Here is a 19,436-nt window from a genome sequence, read left to right on the forward strand (position 1 = left end):
CGATAGGATCCTTGACGAGGATCATGTCTGTCTCCTTGCTCGGTTTTCCAGTTCCAGCCAGATTCTCAGCCAGGACTCTGAACTTGTACTTCTTCCTGGTGGGAAGTCCTTTGACTCTGCAGGGGAACACATAGATCGATTGATTCTTATTCACATGTCACGCACACAAAGAGCCCAAACCTCATGCTCCTTTTACAAACGCGTCTTAAAGAGAGTATTTGCTCTCTTTCATCATCATCCAACCAGAAAAAATCAACATCAATAGCAGACTTTTTTCTAAAGAGTACAGATCTGATTGGATGACAGAAAGAAGAACATATGGTGAGAGGCTAACCTGTAGTTTGTGTCTTTGATGGGCAGCTTGTTGCATCTGATCCACTTGTCGTGTTCGGGTTCGTGTCGCTCCACCCAGTACCCGGTGATGGGGCTTCCTCCGTCCTCGTCGGGCTCGTACCAGGACAGGGTCAGAGAGTCTTTGGCGATGTCTGAAGGCTCCAGCTTGTAAGGAGCTCCAGGCGTGTCTGGGGATGAGACAGACAATGACAAATGTCTGACACAGATCTCTTTAAAGAAAGTAATTCTTTAAAGGGAGTCAGCGGTTCCTTGATACTCCTTTAGCCGTATGCTAAGCTAAGTTAGCTGGCTGTAGTTTTGGATCGGCCAAACAGACTTTTATCAAACTTATTTTTGATCAACAGGGAAGAAATAACAATATTTAAAGATCTTCAAGCTTCTGTGTGAACCCTATATGAGACATGGACGTATTGTCAATAACATCACCCATCGTTTCGGTCGAGGCATTATGAAGCCAAGCAATGGCGGTCGCCATATTTTTAAATATTGAGTCTTGAACTTACTTAAGATCAAACAAGAAATCGGCGAAGAGGTGGAGCTGAGGCGGGGCTTAAGCCTCCTTACAAACAGCTACAACACACCCACCTGTAGGTCAATTCAACCACGCCCCATATTATGCTAATTTATCATCAACTCTCGTCGGCTATCGATACCAAATTAGTTTTTTGAACCAGGTTGTAACCATGTGACCTAATAAGGATTATTTGGCTTTTGGAGACTGCCTCAACTGGACACCACAGGAACTGCAGTCTTATTCACTTCATTTTAAACAGGGGAGGGTTCTGTTTAACCTCCATCCTGTGTCCGGTGGCTTACCGAAGGGGTATCTGGCGATGATGGGTAGATGTTCAGCCGGAGGTCCGACTCCAAACTGGTTCTCAGCAAACACTCTGAAGATGTACTCCTTGAACTTGGTCAGACCCACAGCTCTGTACGTGGTCTGTTTAATGGTAGTGGACAGACGGTGCCAGATCTCGCTGTCGGCCCCTCGCCTCTCCACAATGTAGTTGGTGACTTTGGAGCCGCCGTCGTCACGCGGAGGGTTCCAAGCCAGGAAGCAGGTCTCATTGGTGATCTCGGAGATGTCGAAGGCAGCCGGAGGACCGGGTTTATCTGTGCCAGGAAATAATATTTGAGTTTAGTTATCCAGAAACTAAACAAATTTAATGACAAACTATTTTTTAAATTATTTTCTCTGTTCTGACCGAGGATGTTGACGTCGACGGTGGCGGTGGCGCGACCGCAGCTGTTGGTGGCCTCGATGATGTAGGTGGAGCTGTCGTCTCTCTTGGTCTTGGCGACGGTGACGGTGGAGGTTCCCGGCTTGGTGTCGATGGATACTCTGTCGTCTGGTTTCAGAACCAGGTCAGCTTTGGTCCATTTGACGCGAGGCTCGGGCTTACCCTTCACCTCCGCGGGGAGTTCAATCTTGCTGCCAGCTTTGGCGGTCAGACCGGCCAGCAGCTTGGCGTCAAGCTGTATCTCTGGAGCCTCTGCAGGGACAAAAAGGAGGACAGGAGTAAATATAACACGAAGTTTGGTGTAACAGATAGCTGTGAGAGAAACTACTGCACTAAGAGACAAAAAAGTAACAATCAGACGGTCTGGGTACCTTTGGGATCCACGGCCTGGATCTCGTCGGTTGCCTTGCAGGGCCTACTGGCTCCAAGGCGGTTCAGGGCTCTGACTCTGTAGGAGTACCACTGGCCCTCGATCAGGCCGGTCACCTGGCACTTCAGTTCAGGCACCATATCTCCACAGGGCTCCCACTTATCAGTACCTCTCTGGCAGCGCTCCACGTTGTATCCTCTGATCCCGGTGCCGCCGTCATACTTGGGAGGCTCCCAGGTCAGGAAGATGCCACTGGCTGACTTGTCTCTCCACCTCAGGTTCTCTGGGGGGTCGGGTACAGCTGGAGGGGAGAGGGAGGGGTTAGAAAGTTCCTGAAGACTCAAAACACGGTCTTCTGTTAGTTTAAAGACTTTGCAGTGTCTTTGCTACAACGCAAGTTGTGAAACACTGGTGGTGTGACTCACTGGCAGGAGAGGAGACGTTGACGGGCTCGTCGATGTACGCCGGCTCCCCTGGTCCACACTTGTTGCAGGCGGTGACTCTGAACAGATACTCCTTTCCTTCAACCACATCGGTGACGGTGAACTCCTGATCCTGGATACCTGTGACCACCTGACAGAGAGCAGAGACACAGAGATTAAATGTAGAGTTTGAGTACTTTAGGATTGACTTATAATGTGTCCTGTACAGTAAAACACTGTACCACAGTTATTATCATATAGCATAGTATTGTTACATTATAAGACTGAATGGTGCTGTTTCTATTTTTATTGTAAAGAAAGATTGAGTATTTGAACTTCCATCTTTTGGCTTTAACCTCTTACCTTGACCCAGGTCTTGCGGGACACGTCCCGTTTCTCCACCTGGTAGCCGGTCAGAGGACTTCCTCCATCGTGCTCCGGAGCCTCCCAGCTCAAGTGCACGTGCTGCCGGGTCACCTCCAGGACCTTAAAGTCCTTGGGAGCACTGGGAGCAGCTGGAGGAAGCAAACAGAAATAGAAACGATTGAACCACAAAAAAAAGCTGAGTGATGATTTGTTTGTTACTGATCAACTTTTGCTTCAGATAATCTGCTGATAGTTTGTGTACCGATGACGTTGACATCGATCTCCCCAGAGACGGACGTGATGTCGTTCTCCAGTGTCAGGGTGTATGTGCCTCGGTCTGGACGGACGCTCGGTTGGACGATCATTTCTACGAATGTAGCTTTGGTTGTCAGGGTGACGCGTTCGTCGGCGGTGGTCATCTCCTTCTCTCCAAAGGTCCACTTTGCATTGGGGGTCGGGTATCCGGTGATGGGGACTCTGATGGTGAGAGGCTGAGGGACGATCACCTCCAGGCCGTCTTTGAAAGCACTCAGGTCGAATGTTGGAGCGACTGCAGAGAAGTGAGAGAGAGTGAGGCATGATGGGCGTGATGATTGAACAGGAAAATTTACAGTGAAGCAGCTGACAGGCTTTTATTGAATTACTGATATTAAAACACATTAAAAATCATTCTCACAATGTGGGTCGTCAGCCAGCAGAGGTCCGAGGGTGTTTGAGGGTCCGGAGAGTCCGGCGGCGTTTTCAGCAAACACTCTGTAGTTGTACTTGGTTCCGTATCTCAGACCAGACACCTGAAAACAAATCAAAGTTTGTTTGTAAAGTAATGAAAGTGTGAGAGAAGATGAGGCTTTTTGTTCAGCTCCACGCCGCACACATCACTCTTGGAAGAGGCCTGAATGCTAACATGCTAACATCTGAGACCATCATTGCTTGTTCAATACAATCACTTTAAAACTGTTCGTCCTTTAAGTTCAGAGTTTAAAGCATCATGTCTGACAGAAAACAGTCAATGAGGATTTGATGTTTTTGGCACCTTGTAGAAGAGGTCGGGGCACAGGCGGGTGTTGCAGCGCAGCCACTTGTCGGTGCCGTCCTCGCAGCGTTCGATGATGTATCCGGTGATCATGCTACCTCCGTTCTTCAGAGGAGTCTCCCAGGTGAGCTGCACCGAGTTCTTGTTCTGGTCCTGCCACACCAGGTTCAGAGGAGGACTGGGAGGTTCTGCAGGCAGACAAACACAAAAAAACAAATGTAACTTCTGTTGAAAAGGACCGAGAAGGTGTAGGAATGATGGAGTTCATGTTCACAACACTGATTATTATTTTGGATTTATGTTCATGATGTTTGCATCTTTGTCTTTATATACTTTGATGTACTTTATGATGTTTTTTTTATTTTAAGTTTGATTAAAAAAATGAAACTCTTCTCACCGATGGGATCCATGATCTTGACCGGCTGTGAGGCAGCGCTGGGTTTTCCCACACCAGCTTTGTTTTGGGCTTTGACTCTGAAGATGTACTCTTTGTTCTCGATGACGTCGTTGATGATGGCGCTAAGCTCGCCGGCTTTGGTCACCTGGACGGGCGACCACTTCACCGACGTCCTGTCACGTAGCTCAATTATGTAGGAGGTGATGGGTGAGCCTCCGTCGGCCTCTGGTGCCTCCCAGGAGACGGTGCAGCCAAACTTGGAGACGTTTCCGACGATCACGTTCAGAGGAGCATCAGGAACATCTGAAACGATTATAGAGTCAAATTTATCCGCTGTAAATTATTGGTTGTATCTCATAGGCTGTTTAATTCATGGAGCACCACAGAGATCAATTCTTGGCCCACTTCTTTTCTATTTATCACAGAAAACCGGCCCTACCATTTAAAACTTGAAACAGCTTGGGAGGTAAATCTTTTATCGGAGGGATTCTCACCAAACTTGTTCTTGGCCTGCACAGGTTTGTCAGTCTCCACGTTTGGTCCGCTGCCGACCCTGTTTCTGGCGCAGACTCTGAACAGGTACATGGAGTCCTTCTGGAGGCCAGTCACAGTGAACTCAGGACTGTCTGCTTGGTCAGTGGCCAGTGTCCACGTCTTACGCTTCACATCGCGTCTTTCCATCACGTAGCCAATGACCTTGCTGCCGCCGTCGCTCTCAGGCTCCTCCCACGCCAGGCTGACCTCGCCGTCAGCTGTGTCAATTACCTGCAGGTTCTTCACAGGTCCAGGGACATCTAGAGAAATAAAACAATATGAGTAATATAAGGGGGAGCTGGACTCTCTGGCGGTCTTTGACAATATCTACCAACCACTTCATGGCGTGCTGGTTAAGCCACTATTAATACCACAGTTTTATCTCAGAGAGCTCACCGATGACCTCCAGGTTGATGAAAGCCTCTCCCTCTCCGTGTTTGTTCTTGATGATGACCTTGTAGCGGCCCTCGTCAGCCTTCAGTGGGTCTTTCAGACGGTACTCTGTGCGGTCAGAGGATGTGTGGATGTTGTCTTTGGGCAGACTCAGGTTGTTGTAGAGCCAGTCGGCCTCTGCATGTGGGTAGGCGCTGTAGGGGACGGCCATGGTGATGGGCTTCCTGGCGTCTGTGACGTAGGTCTGATCTGTGGTCTTAATCTGAGGCACAGCTGGAGGACGAGGCAGCAAATAAACACAGAAAATCAGTCTCCCTTTTACACTCTTCAGCTCACTGTATTCTACATTTCTTGGCTTGTTTAAAATATTCTACAGCCTGAATCTTTTGGGTACAATTTTTAACAACAGTAGACCGACAAGCTGTTGTTGTCTTACCAGCGAGCTCCAGCTTTGCCTTGGCATCTTTGTCCTTTGCGATGATCCTGTATTCTCCCTGATCTCTGGGTCTGATCTCACAGACCTGCAGTCTGTGGATTTTACCCTCACTCATCATCTGATACTTGTCTCCCTGAACAACCGTCATGTTGTTCCTCAACCATTTCACCTCCACTCTGTCCTTATTAAGCTCCACCTCGAACACCACATCCGAGCCTGGAGGTTCAAACACGTCCTGCGGGGGTCTGATGATCTCCACCGGGGTCTCTGCAGGACAGGAGGTTCATGAGGAGGTTAATGAAAAAATTGTATCAATGACTCATAATGTTTAGTTCAACAGTAATTGCTGAGTTCATAATTGGTGTACCACAAAGATCAATCCTTTGACAACTTCTGTTTTCTTACTTTCTGTTTTTTCTTACTGCAGCACTCTGCTTGTTATTTCTCATTCCTTAGCTGTAAAGATTTAATTCTCACCAAACAATGGAGTGCAGAACAGAACAGTGCCCCGTTTATACTTAAAATAAACCATTTACTGCATCAAGAGTCCATAAAGAATGGATTTTGAGGAAGCTCACCTTCAACAAAGAGCCTGGCTCTGGATCTCTTCTCGTCCACTCCGCAGGCGTACTCACACTCATCATCTGGTCTGCACTCCTTGATACGCAGGGTGCACATCTTTCCATCCTTTTCAAATGTGTATCTGGAAAAAAATATTTTTTTTTTAAGGAAATGTTTTAAAGAAAAATTCTGAACAACTCTAACTTAAAGCTTGGTGGAGACAAACCTCGGTCCTTCTCTGATCTCACGTCCGTTTCTGTACCACTTTACGTCGGCTTTCTCTTTGGTCAGCTTGCAGGTGAACTCTGCATCCTCAAACTCGGGGATGGTCTGGTCCTTCAGGTTCATGGAGAAGTCTGTGGGCGCCTCGCTGATGATCAGCTCAGCTGTGGATTTGTTGTCGCCGGCCATGGCGGTGTACTCGCCCTCATCTGCCAGCGTGCAGTCTTTGATGGTCAGGGTGTGTTTCTCTTTGTCCACTCTGTACACGATGCGTTTGTTGAAGACGATCTCCTGGCCGGCCTTCATCCACTTCAGCGTGGCGTTTGGTCTATTGACTTTGCAGGAGAAGCTGACGGTTTTCTTCTCCTGAGTGTCGATGTCCTCCAGAGGAACAACGAACCTCAGACTCTCCTCTGAACAACAAAACACAAATCAGACACGTGTTGGACTCGAGCAGACTGTCTGTTTCATGCTGCCTTAAGGAATCTACTTAACAAATGATTATAGTTTTTACAGAATGAAAATTGAAATTTCCCTCCGGGAATCAATAAAGGATTATCTTATCCTAAATTTGAGTCATTTAAAAAAAACTAAATAGAAAAAAACCTTTGCACATCAATGTGTCCATCAAAAACTGGCAATGGAAGGTCAACTACCAAAACGTTGTAAATACATTTTCTTTTGCAAGTTAGACAGACAGTGTGCTTGAAAGGCCCTTATATCAGAGACTGCTGCATAAGGAAGCATGAGCTGCTAGTGAAAGCTGCCGTACTGTTGCTGTTTATGCTGCTGTGATAAAAACGTCATGCAAATTATACTCGGATACATTAGCTCGTCTGTAAACATATTCTCTTCCTCAGGTCGGTTTCACCCGGTCATCATGACTACGGTCAACTCAGAGTTTGTTTACATCAGGGGTGAGCAGGGAGGGGGGATGAAATTCTGATTCATGGGGACAGGAAACCGGAATTGTTCTCTATGATTCTCTATGATCTATATCGGCCCTGATATCACACCTTTATTCTTCTATTAGCATTTATGACTCTTTAATTTTTTTTTTTAATTTATTCTTAAAACATGCTTGGTCGTTGTTTGCGCCAGTGTTAAAATAAGATGTAATAATAAATCTTCTGATGTTTCTTTGGGCGTCTATAGGAAGTGAGCTCATGACTGTTTCCCACCGACCTTTCACGGTGAGCTTGCCGGAGCTCTTGGCTTGTTCTCCTCTCTGATTGGTCAGGGTGATGCTGTAGTTTGATTCGTCTCCCTTCTGGGCGTCTTTGATCCTCAGAGAGAACACGTTGTCTCTCTGAACCATCAAGTACTTGCTGCTCTCGAACACTGTCTCCTCGTTCTTCAGCCACTTGGCCTTTGCTCCCTCCGTGTTCACCTCGCAGTTCAGGACAATCTCACTGCCTTCTTTGGCTTCCGTGTCCTTCAGAGGAGTGATGATCTTCAGTTTCTCTGCAGAAAGATTAAAACAGCAGGGACTCTGATTAGCCTTCAAAAGCTTCTGCTTGAAGGTGAAGAAATTCAAATCTCCTGCAGCTTTATTTCAGTCTCAGTTTAAGGCAGATTATGCAAATGAAAGGTAACTTCTATTGCTCTGCTCACCTAAAAATTACTCTAAACTTTGTTTTTTGTCTCCACTTAACGTGTGTCCAGTCTGTGTTTGTGGGCGGGGCTTACCAAGCACGGTGAGATCTGCACTGGCTCTGGTCGGTCCGATCATCACCACGTATCCGCCCTCGTCTTTAGGCTCGCTGTTCTTGATGACCAGAGTTCGTCTCTTTCCGTCACTGACCATCTGGTATTTGTCTCCCGCCTGCAGCTCTTTGTCGTCTTTCATCCATTTCACCTCATAGGTGTCCTTGGAGACGGAGCAGGTAAACTCCGCCTTCTCACCCTCCACCACCTCTGTGCTCTGAGGCCTGGAGATGAACTCAGCAGCGAGCTCTGAAACACGAGAGAGATCAGAAGTTTCATCAAAGCTTGCTGTGCTGATTAAAGTTCTCTGATTGGGGTTAAATTGTCCGATAATAACACCAAAACAAATCTTAAGTTTTTACTATGAAGAATATGACACACAGTGGTAAACCTCAGATTAACAGAATCAAAGTTTATCCATTTTGTTTAAGGATTAAATTATTCAGAATCTGTCCCTAAATGTTTAGTTTGTTTATCTGTAATCAAGTGAGAAAAACATTGAATCTTAAAAGAAGTTAAAAATGAACATTTTAAAAAATACAATTCAACAATACAACATTTCCTCTGAGAAAATCTGTGATCTGCAGGAGACTGAGGATAGAAGACTTTATAAAGGGATAGAAAGTCTAAACTAAACTTTGATGCTCAACATTAAAAATTGTGTAAATTTAAACAGAAAAATATTTTTAATTTTGTGATCTCGGAGACCCTCGGGGATCCGTCCTTGGTCCTCATTATATTTTCTAACCATCGTTTTCCTTTTATTTTTTGAAGCACCTTATTTATTTCTATATATATTTTGGGGTCATTTTGGTCTTTATTGGATCGGACAGCTAAGAGAGACAGGAAACGTCAGGAGGAGAGAGTGAGGGGATGACATGCAGCAAAGGGCCGAGGTCAGAGTTGAACCCATAGATGCTGGGATGAAGACTATAGCCTCTGCACATGGGGTGCATGCTATTACCACTAGGCTCTCTGATGCCCCAGAAGCACTTCATTTATATTAAATTATTAACTTTTTTTGTTTGTGAAAGAGTCTGAAGTCATCTTAAAACTGCCTGTACCGTTAATGTTTAGGTTTCCGGAGGTTTTGATGGTAGGACTCAGCCTGCAGTTATACTCTCCAACGTCGGCCATCTTGAGGTCCTGGATGAGCAGGATCCTTTTCTTCCCGTCTACGATATGCTCGTAGCGTCCACCCTCCGGCAGCTCCTGGTCTCCTTTGTACCAGGTGACATCAGCACTGGGCTTCGACACCTCGCAGATCAGCTTCACGCTGTCCGTCTCTGTTCCTTCAACGTTGGACAGGTTCTTCGTGAACCTCGTCTCCTCCTCTGCAACCACAAAAACAGAAAAGTTTTGGTTCATGCTTAAAGATCTGAGTCAAGCTCAACGTATCAACCTCAACGTTTGCAGGTCGTTTCTGGCTGGAGAATAAATGTTCTTCTTACCGACAACAGTGAGCATGCCGGAGGATTTGGAGGTCTTTGCGTCACATTCGTACTCAGCCTCGTCATCAAACACGGACTTGTGGACGATGAGGGTGTGTTGGCGACCTTGAGCGATAATTTCATACTTCTTTCCCTTTCTGATTTCACTTCCATCTTTAAACCAGCGGATCTGAGAGGCAGATAAAAAAAGAGGGGCTCTCAGAGAGGAAGACACTGATTTAAAGCATTAAAAACTCGACCTTCATTCAAAGCTTGTGCGGACACAGAGACGAATCAAGTGTGCTCACTTTGACGTCCTCTCTGGAGACTTCACACTCAAACCTGGCAGATTCCTTCTCTCTGACCTCGACATCATGGAGCGGCTTCGAGAACTCGACATGTGGAGCTGTGGACGAAGAACGACACGTTAATAGACCGAGTGGATCATCAATCAATCAGTCCATTAGATCAGAGGTCCAGTAGCTAATTTGGCGAGCTAATGAGCGGTCTTTTAACAGATTTCTTTAAAGCTCATGTACGAGACTTTTGATACGAGTAGATTTGGCGCCCCCTGTGGACGAAGCTGCACTTCATACCTCATTGTGAGTATTTGCTGTTTCTGCAGCTTGTTGTTTAACACTTTGTTGGACACATACCTCGCCACAGAAGCTTCGGGTGTTTATTATCTTCTACAGAATATTCATCAACTGAAAGAGGAGATTCTTTGACTCTTTTTTTCGGACTCTCTTAGTTTAGGGATTTAATTTCCTTTAATTAAATGTTCTATTATCTGACAGAGGAGTCCCTCAGTTGTACAAAGTGTATCTGTATGTCTTTGAACTTGTTATGGGAGCCATTATCAAACCTGTCTTGAACCTTTATTGATGACAAAGGGTTCTTTAACTCTTTTGAATGGTCCGTCAGTTACTTGTCTGATCTCGTGCTGCTGTATTTCACGGCTGTACTCACGTTCAACGTTGAGGAAACAGGAGGTTTTGAAGGCTTTAGCATCACAAGTGTACGTCTTGGAGTCGTCCAGAGTACAGTCGTGGATGAGTAGCGCCCTCTTGTGGCCGTCGACAATCATCTCATACTTTTTGGTCTTCCTGATCTCCTGTCCGTCCCTGAACCATTGTACCTCTGCGCTCTCTCTGGACACTTCACACTCGAGCGTGGCCGTCGTCTCCTCCTCCACCGTCTGGTCCTCCAGGGGCTTTGTGAACTCCACCGCCGGCTCTGAACGCACACAAACACACACAGGAGCTGTTTAGTTACTGCAAATAAAGATTCAAAGTTTTCTTTCATCTTCTCTGGCAGAGCTTCAAGCCTGCAGCTGCAGCTCACATCAACACTGCCCTGTTGGTTTAACTGTCACACTTATCTTGTGATGTCACTCTGCATATTTAAACATAAACATAAACATAAACCCATGCAGGGCAGCTCAAACAATTTCAAGCTGCTCCTTTAAACCTGATGGGATTAAACTCCCAGATTGGACTACAAAGACGGCATGATTGTAGTTCTCCTTATACTTCCTGGGTGTGCTGGTCTCACCTCTGACAATGAGGTTAGCTTCAGTCTGGAAGTCTTTGGCGCCTAGTTTCACTTGTCCGGCTTCACTCATTGCGACGTTTCTCAGAGTCAGGCTTTGGACTTTACCCTCCGTCTTCAGCACCACCTGTCAGGTAAAACAGTCGGTTAGAAAAGGGCTTCATTCTGCCCTAAACAACACCTGTCTGGGCCACCTGAGTCGAGCTTTACAGGGGGTTTAAATGGGGGAAAAATTCATATGACAGGATCAACAGGAATGGTTATAGAGACGGATGTTAGGTTCCCTGAACACAGACTGGCGGGTAAAAAACTCAAACAATATGTTTGAAGCCTGAGTGACGTGCCCCATCTGTTCCTGCAGGGGGCGCAGGAGTCCCATCGATGGCGGTCTCCATGCTGGTAATGCTGTCTCAGCCTAACTTTCAGTCAACCTAACGACAGTCTGAGAGCTGGAGCTTTTAAGCCTCCTGACAAACCGTTACACCGCGCCCGCCTGTCAATCAGGTCAGCTACACGCCTTATTGTGAATAACTCTTATCCTTCATCAAATCAAAATGGATGAGTCATCAAAACATTCACCCCCCGTACAGTGTGTGCCGATCAAGACATGAGCTAATCAGACCTATTTGGTTTTTTGAACCAGGCTGTAAACATGTTAATCTCTGCTGTAAAAACAGGCTTTTTGAATGGGTGTGTATGTGACTTCCTGTGCTTCTGCAGCCTCTAGTGGACACTCGAGGAACTGTAGGATTTTACACTTCAGCATCAGCTTCATTTCTTAACACCGGAGGTTGCTGCTTTGTTTTTTATACCTGACTACAGTCTGTCAGAGGTGAAAGTATTGAAAAGGTTTTTTTTCTTCCTGACTAAAGTCCCTCGGGCTTAAAAAGTCAAACTGATTCAGTCAAACAGGTTTTTCTCCCTGAATGAAGCCTGACAGATTTACAGTAAGGTTTTACGTCCCTGAACTCAGTCTCTCAGGTTTTTATAAAAGCAGAGTTGCTACGTGTTTTTTTTAAATTCACTGTAAGGATAAATGAGTCAGAAATGTTAGTGGCCTAACGTTGCTGAAAGTGGTTGTAAGGTTTGTAGAGTACGAACATATGATGGGTTTTTCCTTCCCTGAACTCAGTCTTTCAGGTTGACAGAGTCAGGAATGGGACAGAAACAGATTTTTTTCCCTCCCTGAACAGTGTCTGTCAGGTTCAGAAGACAGGCAGCTGAATATGGAGCAAGGTTTTCATGCTCTCGGGTCTCTGGCTCAGCCTCGGTCAGCTGAGTCCTGACAGCTCAAACAGACGCAGGCAGCTGCTCTGCTTCCCCAGATTTAAACTGAGAGACCTCTGACACCTGACGGCTGGTTTCACACATGAGCGCGGACTGTATATCACACCGACACGCCTGAGAACACACAGACGGCGGCCAGTAAAGGGACATAAACTTAATGTTTATCACAGTCAGTGTTTATAACGTTCTCTGTTTTTAAAGAAACCACAATCACACTCGTCTCCGTGATTTGTTTAAAAAGATTTCTACTCGTTCGTTTTTATTTTCCTGATTCTTGTGTTGATTTCAAATGGATTAAATAAATAACCCCCCTCCGATCCGGAGGTCACAACAGCTCATCATGGGTGGATATTCAATCATTTCCAACGCCTCTGTGATTCATGTAAGGAATCCTGTTTTACTGGTATCGTATATATTTGTGTACATTCGGTTTCCAGTCATAAAAATGTTTCCTGTTTTGTTCGCAGAGGTCATCGACCCTCAAACAGCAACACAAACACTTTTTAAGCAGCTTCTTCAAATTGTATTTAATACATATTAAAATAAAGTCATTAAAGAAGGACTTTAGTTTCAACTCATTTCAGATCTGATAAAAAAATATATTTTTAGATCTTTTTTAAGAAGTTTATTTTTATGCCGCCGGTTAGAGTCAAAAAACAGAAAGAGAGAGTGAGTGGGGAACAAGCTGCAGGAAAGGAGACAAAGGTCGGATTCAAACCCGGGCCGCCCACTATGTTGTGTTTGTGTTGTTGTTGTTTGGGGCAAAAGGTTGAAATGATTTATAGTTTGATTGCCCTCTCTCTCTGTCTCTCTCACTCCCTCTCTCTTTCTCTCTCTCTCTCTCTCTCCATGTCTCTCTCTGTCTCTCTCTCTCTCTCTCTCCATGTCTCTCTCTGTCTCTCTCTCTCTCTCCCTCTCTCTGTCTCTCTCTGACTCTCTCTCTCTCCCCCCTCTCTCTCTGACTCTCTCCCTCTCTCTCTGACTCTCTCTCTCCCCCCCTCTCTCTCTCGGGGGTCCGTTCACTTATATCACTAGAACAACATTAAAAACTTCTGTAACTTCTCCTCGATGTATCTAAAACTGAGACTCAGAATATTTTTAAGAAGCGGGGTTTAAAAAACGAGCTTCATTTGTTTTGTTTGTTTGTTTTTCTGTAGCGCTCGAATAAACCCGGATGTTTTCAGCTGATACTCGTTTTTATATTTTAAAGTTCTTTAATCAAACTCGGTTCACTCACATTGGTGATAATCGGCTCCTAAAAGAAGTTAGTTTCTGTTTTGTGTTGGTACAGACTGCGCAGCTGATATTTTAACTGAGATGTTTACCTTCAGTTTAAGAACTTATAAACACAGAATGTTCTCTGTTTGAAGCCAAAAATAAATCTTCAATAGTAAGAAAACAGCCCCCATGTCGCCTCAGACTTCAGGCTTTAAAATGGATTATTTTAAATCTTTTGATATCAAACTAAAGGAAACTTCTTCAGAGGCTCGTGTCGTTAGCTTTTAATCTTTTTCTCGACTTGATGAAACAGTTGATGTTGCGTGTTAACCGTCTCATATGCAGTAAATCACTCTTGCACAACCCAGAGAGCAAGAGAGATCACGTGTCGTCGAGACCCTCAGAGAGCTCCGGTTACATCTAATAATCAAACTAATCCTGCGTTCTGTTTGGCTACAAGTCCGGGTCTGGACTCGCAGCGAGCCGCTCTAATTCAGCATAAAAACAGCAACAAGACGAAAACATTTCCAGCACAACATTCAGCAACATGTGACTTTAGAAGTGAAGGGGGTAGCTACTGTTGCCACCTGCCCGGCTCCTCGGCCTCCTGCAGCTGTTTAAAAATAACCTGCAGAAACGCTTGCAGGGCAGAAAAGCCCTCCTGCCGGCCTTATCTCAAAGACCAGGATCGAATCCTCTGCTGGAATCCTGAACCTCCAGCAACAGGCCCTTATATGAAGGGAGCTGAAGCTGCAGCAGAGTGGAGCTCGAAAACCTGAACACTGTGTACAAACAGAGACACTGGACCTGGACCAGACCCAGAACCAGGCCTGGACTGTGGGAGTGTCTGTGGAGACTCAGTGTGGTGTGTGTGTGTGTTACAGAAACATTGTGAGGACTGGCTCAGGTGTGGTTGGACTTACTCTATCGCTCTGTTCCAGCTTTGTACCCCCCAGCAACCACTCGACAACGATGTCTTCGTACGACAGCTCGCACTCGAAGGTGGCGGTCTCTCCGGCGGTCACGGTGACATCCTTCAGAGGCCTCTGCAGGCTGATCACTCGGGCTTTAGATTGGGGAGAAGACATGGTTAGCCCCCCCCCTCAAACAGGTCAATAGATCCACAAGTATCCGCACATAAAGCGGGCTAATCCTCAGTGGCTAATCCTCATGGTGTGGTTGAGCTGAAGGCAGGCCGCTGGAGCCCTCAGGACAACTGAACACTGCCTCCCTGGGACTTGGCATTGGGGGGCCCAGCTCATTAGCATACGGCCTGCCGTCAGATGGTTATGGCTGCCAGAGACCAGTAAGGGACGGGGTCGCGTCCTACCCCCTGCCAATCACTGTAAACCTGCTCTAGATAAGGCATGTGGCTTCTAAAATAACCAAGGACCCTGATTGGCTGTGAGCCCACTTCTGTCAAACCCATCAGGGGGGGACAATCTGCTCCTGTCAATCAGCAGGCGGTATTTTTCCTGGAAACGGAGAATGTGGACTGGGAGCAGGAGTTACCCAACGTTACATTCCCTGTTCTGTAACAGTCCGTGTTATAACGGCGACGTGTTGGTGACTTGGCTGATTCAGGAAGTGGGTTTGGATTAACAGGCAGCATCAAGTATTTACAACAGGCTTCCTCACATGCCTGAATGAAAGCCCTTTAACAGGCAGTTAATGTCTCTGGCAGCGACAGTGACAGCCAGCTGAGAGCTGCACGCTTCTTTAATCAGCGAGTGTCACAGTGAAGAATTTACTGGCATTATCTGCTCGCCCTGAATCATCTCTGCACAGTCTGGATTTCTGAAGACTCGGATCTAGATCTAGAAAACTGCAAGGTTCTCTGAATCTGAACATTTGATTTGAGCCCTTTGAGACCTAAAAATAAACATCAAAGACGTCCTGAGAGACTTTAGAGATTTGAAACAGCAACAGAGAATCATTCATCTTTTCAAGTGGAAGCAGCTCCACATATTAAATAACTCTTTGTGTATTTAAATTTGAGAATGAACGTCCTGTTTTTGTTGGAGTTTGGATCCCTTTCGAATCATCTAACACTCAGCTGTGCTTTTATTTTGTACTCTTCAAAGGGAGCATCAGACACAGAAACCTCGGTGTCGTCTGATGTGAGGCTGACCACGTTTCCACAAACGGCCTGTGACTCTTGTGAAGGTTATTTCTGTCACCTTTGACCCTGAGCTGAGCTGAAGATTTGGCATTGGCAGCCGAAAAGTCCACGCTTCCGACCATGTCCCTCCTGCAGTTAAAGAGGATCAGGATGTGTCGGGCGCCCTCCTCCTTGATCTCGACATCCTGAGAAATCGAAAGTCCACAAACTTGAATCATCAAAACCAAAATGAGAGAGCAGCTGACAGGAGAACACCGACTTCTCATACAATGATGACAATGCTTTCAGCGTTTGTTCTTACAGCAGACGGGTGGAGTGTCTCTCCCTTCAGTTTCCACACGGCGTGGAGATCCTCCTCGGAAATCTCTGTCTCAAACTTGGCCGCCTCTGTCTCTGTGACCTCCACGCTGTAAAGCGGGCGCACTACCTTGATGTCTCGCTCTGCAGAAGTTCAAAAAGACGTTAGAGGGAGAGAACGAGAGAGGCGGTGAAGCTGAGTGCAGTCGGTTAGAGAAACCCCGAGATCATGGAGTGAAATTAGTGCGATGATGTCGTCGTAAACGTGAGCAGACGGCAGGTTGAGATGGTCGGTGGAGGACAAACAGTGACAGTGTGCGAGCAGCGGACGCTCTCATTCAGAGCGTCTTACAATGTGTGCAAAAGCAGACGACGTGGAGGAACTCTGGACGATCATCCAACCCTCTAAACATCTCTACACAGATACAGATAACATTTAATGCTTATCAGGACTTTTATTTATTTAGAGGTATTTTTGGGCCCTTTTGCCTTTATTGGATCAGACATCTGAAGAGAGACAGATTTGAACCCACAGCCGCTGCGACGAGGACTGTAGACATGGGACACGCAAAATGACCGCTATCCACAGTGCTGCCATATCTAAATAACACAAAACTGTGGAAAGTCTGCTAAGAATCAGACGGAAGGCCCTGATGACCCTGAGAGGGATCATCAAGTAAACACCCACACAGATCTTACTTTAAAGGAGCAATATGTAACTCTGACCCCTAGTATTTAAAATGGGTACTGCAGTCTAAATTCAAAACATTGCAGAGAGCTGTCTCCCGCCCCCTCCTCTCTAGAGTCGATGCTCACGCAAGTTGCCATGTGGTGGACACTGGAGCTTCAGTGTTTAGCCAGCTCTGCATCGGTCTGTAAACCTTTCTATATATGGTCATAACGCTGATTTCAGATGTATCGAGTTGGATGATCCTCCAGGGTTATACAAAACAGGTCATACACAATGAGAACATTCAGAGAACAGGACACAGTTATGTAGGATGGGGGGAAAGGGAAACATCGGCCCAGAGAAAGGCGGGGTTTCGATGATCGGTGGTTGACCGGGCCTCACCGCGATCTCGGGGGAGGGGCTGATCGGCGCAAGTTTTACCTTCAATGTTCAGGTCGGCTGTGGTTTTGTCGGTGCCACAGTCGCAAGTAAATGCTCCCTTGTGGCTCTTCGCCGCCTTCTTGATGACCAGCGTGCGCTTCTTGCCGTCTGATTGGAGGAGAATGTTCTTGGAGGGGAATATTTCGCTACCGTCTTTGAACCATTTGACCTCAGCGGCGGCCTTGCTTAGCTCGCAGGGCAAAATCACCTCGTCTTTCTCGACGGCGGTGTAGTTCTGTAGCTTCACTGTGAAGTACAGGTCGCCCTCTGCAGGAAGGCAAACAACAACACCAGAAATAAGCAGTTAAAAACAACTTCCTGCGAGCTAAACACATGGATATGCTAACTCTCTCTGGAAATGTAGCTGCATCCTTCCAGAAACAGATACTAACCGAGCACAGTGAGCATGGCCTCTGAAGTCTTGCTCACGGCCTCCACTTTGATCATGGACGTGTCGTCGATGCTGACCTCCTTGAAGGCCAGCGTGTGGACTTTGCCGGCCTCGGACATGTGCACCACCTTGCTGGGGTGCAGCCGGACGTCGTTTTTGTACCAGACCACCGGGATCTTTTCATGAGAGAGTTCAACGCTGAACTCTGCGGTTTCACGCTCCTTCACCGTCACGTCTTTAATCGGCTTGATAAATTCGAGCCGAATACCTGACAAACAGAAATTATAGACACATTTAAAGGTTTTTTTACAAACTCACACCAATTACAGGACACATAAAGCGTTACGGTTTGGTCATACTCATGTCCTCCCCAATGAAGACATCTCACCAGGGAAGCCGTCTGACATTTACCTTTGATGATCAACTTCCCAGAGGTCCTTTTGTCCTCAGCCTCAAACATGTATTTGGCCTCGTCCTCATATTTGGCAGATTTTATAATTAGAATGTGCTTCTTCCCTTCTACCTGGAGGTCAAACTTGTCATCGTTTGATAGCTCCTGTGATCCTTTCAGCCAACGGAAGCTTTTGGGTTCTCTAGAAATTTCCAGCTCAAACCTCGCCTCGTCCTTTTCGTAAACATGCTGGTCAGCCAGTGGCGTAATGAAAGACACGGGTGGCTCTGTTGGTTCAGACACATTGAGTTAACATCGAGGCGCAGAGGGATGGCTCAGGAATAAAAAACCTTTGGCATCTTTTCTAAACGTATTTAAGAACCAAAGGTACGAAAGGATGAATGCTCAGGTGCTGAGGCGGTTAAGATTCACAGAAGAAAAGCGTTAGCACCAATCTGCGCCCAGACAATCGTTAAACAAAGGTAGCGTGAGGAAGTGAAAGCTCACCCTTCACTTTCAGGTTGGCCGAACACTTGGCGTTAGCGGCGGTAAACGCCAGCTCGCCTGTTTGAGGCACTTTGCAGTTGTACAAAACCAAAGTGTGTTTGGCGCCATCTTCCACGATCTCAACGTCCTGTTGGTGGTCGACAAACTTTCAGTATAAAACAAGTGGCCTCAAAGAAATGTGATGACAGCAAGGTTGTGGTTGGTTCACTTCCATTTGTTAACCAATGACAGAAGGAACTCGTACTTTGAATCTTAAGTTAGGGAGAAACTTGAACATGATCTTGTTCCCTTAAGGGTTAACTGAAAATGAAAATGAATCAAACCACAGAGAGAGAATATCTGCGTGGATGTGTTAAAGACATACGGCAGATGGACTGAGGACTTCTCCGTTCAGCTTCCACTGGCCGTGGACGTCGTCTTCACTGAGCTCGACCTCAAATCGAGCCGTCTCTCCGTCAAACACCTCAATGCCATACAATGGCCGAACCACCTTGATGTGGCGAGCTGACGTTTAAGAGAAGGGACAAGATTCTTACTGAACATTTAGACATAAATATTCAACACAACATAAATACAGAAACATAAACTGACTTCAACAACGGACAGACACAGAGCTGGAGGACATGTTGGACCTCTACCTGACACCACACACAATAAACCTCCTTTATGATGCTGTAAGCGACATCGTCAAAGCCATTAACAACCAAACGGCCAAAACCATGGTGATCCAGTCGGTCATATTGGACTGACATGGAACATCGAGGGAGCCATTTGGTTCTCTATGGAACATTTTTGAGGGGCCACAGTTCTTCAAAAAGCTGAAGAACCATAAAGGGAGGTTTGCTTCTTCAGATCGATGGTTTGGTAACAGAAACCATGAAAGTAATCTGAAGAAGTGGCTCTAATGGCACACGAGTAGACAGACCAAATGATACACAGCCAGGGTTATGGTGGAAGAGCACTACAAGAGTGGACGGATGGAGGGATGGGAGAGACCACACAAAGGTGGTGACAATGGAAGTTAAGAAGTGATGAGACCACAAGGTTTGAGGTGAGGTGACAAGGTTTGAGGTGACGAGGTTTGAGGTGAGGTTA

The 19,436-nt window shown here is 46.2% G+C and overlaps 1 protein-coding gene across 1 annotated transcript in view; it reads right to left on the reverse strand.

Annotated features, from left to right (window-relative positions):
* The window catches only part of LOC132987189 (titin-like), a 200,247-nt gene that overhangs the window by 80,564 nt on the left and 100,247 nt on the right, over positions 1 to 19,436 (reverse strand). Inside the window, exons 110-140 of the mRNA XM_061054086.1 lie at positions 18,706 to 18,845; positions 18,342 to 18,468; positions 17,855 to 18,121; positions 17,445 to 17,711; positions 17,053 to 17,319; positions 15,946 to 16,085; positions 15,703 to 15,829; positions 14,446 to 14,588; positions 11,021 to 11,144; positions 10,436 to 10,702; positions 9,775 to 9,872; positions 9,488 to 9,656; positions 9,101 to 9,370; positions 8,019 to 8,285; positions 7,515 to 7,793; positions 6,334 to 6,742; positions 6,125 to 6,249; positions 5,547 to 5,813; positions 5,114 to 5,383; positions 4,678 to 4,977; positions 4,184 to 4,486; positions 3,787 to 3,974; positions 3,430 to 3,544; positions 3,016 to 3,303; positions 2,751 to 2,902; positions 2,391 to 2,538; positions 1,967 to 2,266; positions 1,560 to 1,847; positions 1,171 to 1,467; positions 335 to 521; positions 1 to 116 (exon numbers count right to left, since the gene is read on the reverse strand). Of these exons, the coding sequence (XP_060910069.1) occupies positions 1 to 116; positions 335 to 521; positions 1,171 to 1,467; positions 1,560 to 1,847; positions 1,967 to 2,266; positions 2,391 to 2,538; positions 2,751 to 2,902; positions 3,016 to 3,303; positions 3,430 to 3,544; positions 3,787 to 3,974; positions 4,184 to 4,486; positions 4,678 to 4,977; positions 5,114 to 5,383; positions 5,547 to 5,813; positions 6,125 to 6,249; positions 6,334 to 6,742; positions 7,515 to 7,793; positions 8,019 to 8,285; positions 9,101 to 9,370; positions 9,488 to 9,656; positions 9,775 to 9,872; positions 10,436 to 10,702; positions 11,021 to 11,144; positions 14,446 to 14,588; positions 15,703 to 15,829; positions 15,946 to 16,085; positions 17,053 to 17,319; positions 17,445 to 17,711; positions 17,855 to 18,121; positions 18,342 to 18,468; positions 18,706 to 18,845 (6,705 nt within the window). The remainder of the gene's footprint in view (positions 117 to 334; positions 522 to 1,170; positions 1,468 to 1,559; positions 1,848 to 1,966; positions 2,267 to 2,390; positions 2,539 to 2,750; positions 2,903 to 3,015; positions 3,304 to 3,429; positions 3,545 to 3,786; positions 3,975 to 4,183; positions 4,487 to 4,677; positions 4,978 to 5,113; positions 5,384 to 5,546; positions 5,814 to 6,124; positions 6,250 to 6,333; positions 6,743 to 7,514; positions 7,794 to 8,018; positions 8,286 to 9,100; positions 9,371 to 9,487; positions 9,657 to 9,774; positions 9,873 to 10,435; positions 10,703 to 11,020; positions 11,145 to 14,445; positions 14,589 to 15,702; positions 15,830 to 15,945; positions 16,086 to 17,052; positions 17,320 to 17,444; positions 17,712 to 17,854; positions 18,122 to 18,341; positions 18,469 to 18,705; positions 18,846 to 19,436) is intronic.

This window comes from Labrus mixtus, chromosome 13, assembly GCF_963584025.1.
Source record: "Labrus mixtus chromosome 13, fLabMix1.1, whole genome shotgun sequence".
NCBI lineage: Eukaryota > Metazoa > Chordata > Actinopteri > Labriformes > Labridae > Labrus > Labrus mixtus.